Source organism: Podarcis filfolensis (assembly GCF_964270895.1).
Source record: "Podarcis filfolensis genome assembly, chromosome: 13".
Taxonomy (NCBI): domain Eukaryota; kingdom Metazoa; phylum Chordata; class Lepidosauria; order Squamata; family Lacertidae; genus Podarcis; species Podarcis filfolensis.
This window is the reverse complement of record NC_139615.1, coordinates 50,407,279-50,410,842: the sequence shown is the minus strand read 5'-3', so window position 1 is coordinate 50,410,842 and position 3,564 is coordinate 50,407,279. Positions and strand designations below refer to the sequence as shown.

Here is a 3,564-nt window from a genome sequence, read left to right as displayed (position 1 = left end):
TCACGAAGAGTCGGACACAACTAAATGACTAAACAACAACAACATTTATACCCCACCCATCTGGCTGGGTTTCCCCAGCAACTCTGGGCGGCTTCCAACAAAATATTAAAATACAATAGTCTATCAAACATTAAAAGCTTTCTTAAACAGGGCTGCCTTCAGATGTCTTCTAAAAGTCTGGTAGCTGTTTTTCTCTTTGACATCTGGTAGGAGGGTGTTCCACAGGGCGGGTGCCACTACCAAGAAGGTCCTCTGCCTGGTTCCCTATAACTTGGCTTCTCCTAGCAAGGGAACCGCCAGAAGGCCCTCGGCGCTGGACCTCAGTGTCCGGGCTGAACGATGGGGGTGGAGACGCTCCTTCAGGTGTACTGGACCAAGGCCATTTTTGTTCCTAGGTTCACGGACACAATGTGGAGCAGCGGCAGGCTTCACCATTGCTGCTAACGGGCCACAACTACTGCAGGCAAGAGTCTGTCTTAGCCTAAAGGCAATGCTTACTGGAACAATGGGAATGCACAACTGAATTTACCCGCTCCATTCTTTTATTTATGCTAGCCCCATCCCTGGTATGCGTATCTAGCATTTAAAGAGCTTTGAAACTGCCCTACGTATCAGTGCAGTGAAAGAGGTGGTGCCAGCAGGTCTAGTCATGCGGACCTTGGTTGGCACCATTGCCATTGTCTGCATGTAGTAGCAGCAGTCCCAGTAGCGGTGGGAGCTCCACTCCTGAATGCATGGCACTGCTAGGGGAACCATTTTAATTCTGCTTCTCCCCATTATAACAATGGCTATTTGTAAGCAGTTGTGTTGCCAATGGGTAACTTTGGTTGATTTTACTAGTTCGGAAGGTGGCATTCATGGCAATCTGTTCAGAAGCTGATGTTCTGGGCCATCCCGTTCTGTTCTGTATGGGTCCTGATTAGAAAGGGGTTTAAAAAGTACAATATATTGGAATGGTTTCTGGTCGAAATACTGTTTCCAAGTGCCTCTGAGGCATCCTGCCATTTTGGCATCAGTTTTATTTATTATAAATAAATTTATCTGCCTTTTTTTTACACCATACTGGTAAGAATGCAGCATTGCAATAGGAGTAAGGGGGGAAATCATCTGGAGGAATTGGATTGGCTCTTTCATATGCTCAGTGTTGCTCTCTCCCTCTGGGTTACAAATCCTTGTGCAGAGGCACACATACATCAATTTTAAAAGAACATATGCAAACAGCTGAATGTTACCACCAACCCAAGAAGCCTCTTTAAGGAACACAGGACCTGGCAGAGGCAGCAACAACCCAGTGATGAACTCCCTTGGCAGGAGGCAAACCATATTTATGCCCAAGCACCCAGGCGGCGTAACTGATTTTTCATTGTGAAGAAAGACCTTCTTGTTCCAGACGGCTTTTGGGAACAGACTGCTTTTAATGAGGAGCTGCTGTTTTGGTTGCCATTGTCTGCAAGCTTTTAATAGATCCCATAGATAGATAGATAGATAGATAGATAGATAGATAGATAGATATAGATAGATAGATAGATTTAATTCTGTCAATGTTTAATTGATTTTTAATGACAAACACGCCCCCCCCGATTTTTAGGTGTTCTTATTTTGTCTGTAATCTGTCTTGATTCCCTGTCAGAGATAAAGGCGGGGTATAAATAAATATATATCACTAATGAGTTTAACTGCCAGGATTACACGCGGTTTGATTTCTATCAACGCTTAATTGTTTTTTTTAGCGATTGTTTTATTTTCCATGTTTCCAGCTGTTCTTATTTCTCTCTGTAACCCGCCTTGAGCCCCCGTGAGAGGAAGAGGCGGCTTAGGACTCCATTCCGGGATCCTCTCAGCCGCCGCCTCAGTCGGCCGGGCCTCCCTCTCCCGCCCCGCCCCCTCCCGGCGCCATCCCCGCCCCCCCCCCGACGAGGGAGCGGGGCGAGGGCGGCGGCCGGCAGCCAATGGGGAGCCGCGCTGGGCGAGCGGGCGGGCGGACGGCGGGGACCGGGCGATGGCGGCGCTGACTGGCCCTGGGCGGCCGCCGCGGCAGGGCGATGGCGGGGCCCGCGGGACCCTCGTCGCGGCCCTCGCGCTGCTGCTGCTGCTGCTGCCGCTGCCGCCGGGCGCGGCGGGTGAGTAACGGTCTTGGCGGGGCGGAGGGAGGCGGCAGCGGGCGAAGCCTGGGCGGCCCCACCCCCGCCGGGCAGCGGCCGGAGCGCGGCCGGGGGGCCCTGGAGGGGGAGGGAGGGGAGGGAGGACCGGGCGGCCGCGCGTGCTCCTTTTCAAAAGAAGAATTAGGAAATCTCAGCGCTGCACTGCGGAGAGAAAGGAAGAGCAGGCAGATCTGTTTGTCACAGTCACACAGGACACGTGTCAGAAGAATGTAACGTGAGAAGAGAATCTGCAGGGTCAGGCCACTGGCCCCTCTGCGGCCAGCCAGACGCCTCTGGGAAGCCTGCAAGCGGGAGCGGAGCCCGAGAGCCCCCTCGCTGCCGCCCCGCCATCCCTGACAGCCTCCTCCATCTCCATGATTTTGTCTAATCTGGCATTCAAAGCATCCAGGCGGCTGGCCGTCGCCGCCTCCTGTGGGAGTGAGTTCCATAGTTTGCGCGCTGCGTCAAGAAGCACTTTCTTTTATCTCTTCTCCCAGCATTCAGCTTCCTGGGATGCCCCTGAGTTCTCCTGTCATGAGAGATGGGAGAAAACTTTCCTCTGTCCTCTTTGTCGTGCCCGGCATAATTTCATGAACTTCTCTCGTGTCTCCTCTTGCTCGCCTTTTCTCTAAACATATGTGACCATTTAAGCAGGGCAGGGCGCAGCTGAGCCTCCAGTTTGAACAAAGGGCCTTTTTGCACTCCTTAAGGGTGCAGTCAGGGAACAAATCCCCCATTGGGACACTGACAGGACAGGGAGGAAAGGGTGAGCTTCTCCAACTCTGGTGTTGATCATGCAGACATCCTTTTGCATTTAACACATGTTGTGTGATGCAAAGCCATCGAACTTTCTGGTGTCTTGCCGTTCAGTTTTATATTGCAGCCTTCCTTTGAAGTTCCTTTGTTCCAGTTAGGGAACCTTAGAGTCAGATACAGAGTGTTCTTGGAAATGTTCTTGGAGGTTGAAATGTTACCTTATGATATTAGCACACATATTCTCCTGGCTCATTTTGAATCAGTTTTCTTTTACTTCAATGCCCTGAGAAAGCAGTTGAGAAATCCAGAATTTCAATGTACAGTCGTACCTTGGTTCTCAAACAGAATGTGTTCTGTGAGTCCGTTCGACTCCTGAAACTGTTCGAAAACCAAGCGTGGCTTCTGATTGGCTGCAGGAGTGTCCTGTAGCCAGTTGGAAGTTGTGGAAGCCATGCTGGACATTTGGCTTCTGAAATTCGTTCGAAAACCAGAACACTTCCGGATTTTGATTGTTTGGGAGCTGAATTGTTTGGGAGCCAAGGCGTTTGAGATCCAAGGTACGACTGTAACTTATTAGGCGGTAGGTGTTCCGCCTCAATGAAGAACTCAGATTTTATTTCATATTTGTGTTTGTAGATTTATTATTTTTTTACATGGGGGGGGGAAT

The 3,564-nt window shown here is 50.5% G+C and overlaps 1 protein-coding gene across 2 annotated transcripts in view; it reads left to right on the top strand.

Moving 5' to 3' along the window:
* The first annotated feature begins 1,978 nt into the window (after positions 1-1,978).
* Positions 1,979-3,564, top strand: part of RECK (reversion inducing cysteine rich protein with kazal motifs) — a 49,319-nt gene continuing 47,733 nt past the window's right edge. Inside the window, exon 1 of one of the 2 annotated variants that reach the window (XM_083582610.1) lies at positions 1,979-2,120. In XM_083582610.1, the coding sequence (XP_083438736.1) occupies positions 2,000-2,120 (121 nt within the window). In that variant the 5' untranslated portion in view covers positions 1,979-1,999. The remainder of the gene's footprint in view (positions 2,121-3,564) is intronic. The other variant, XM_083582612.1, reaches the window with a different exon arrangement.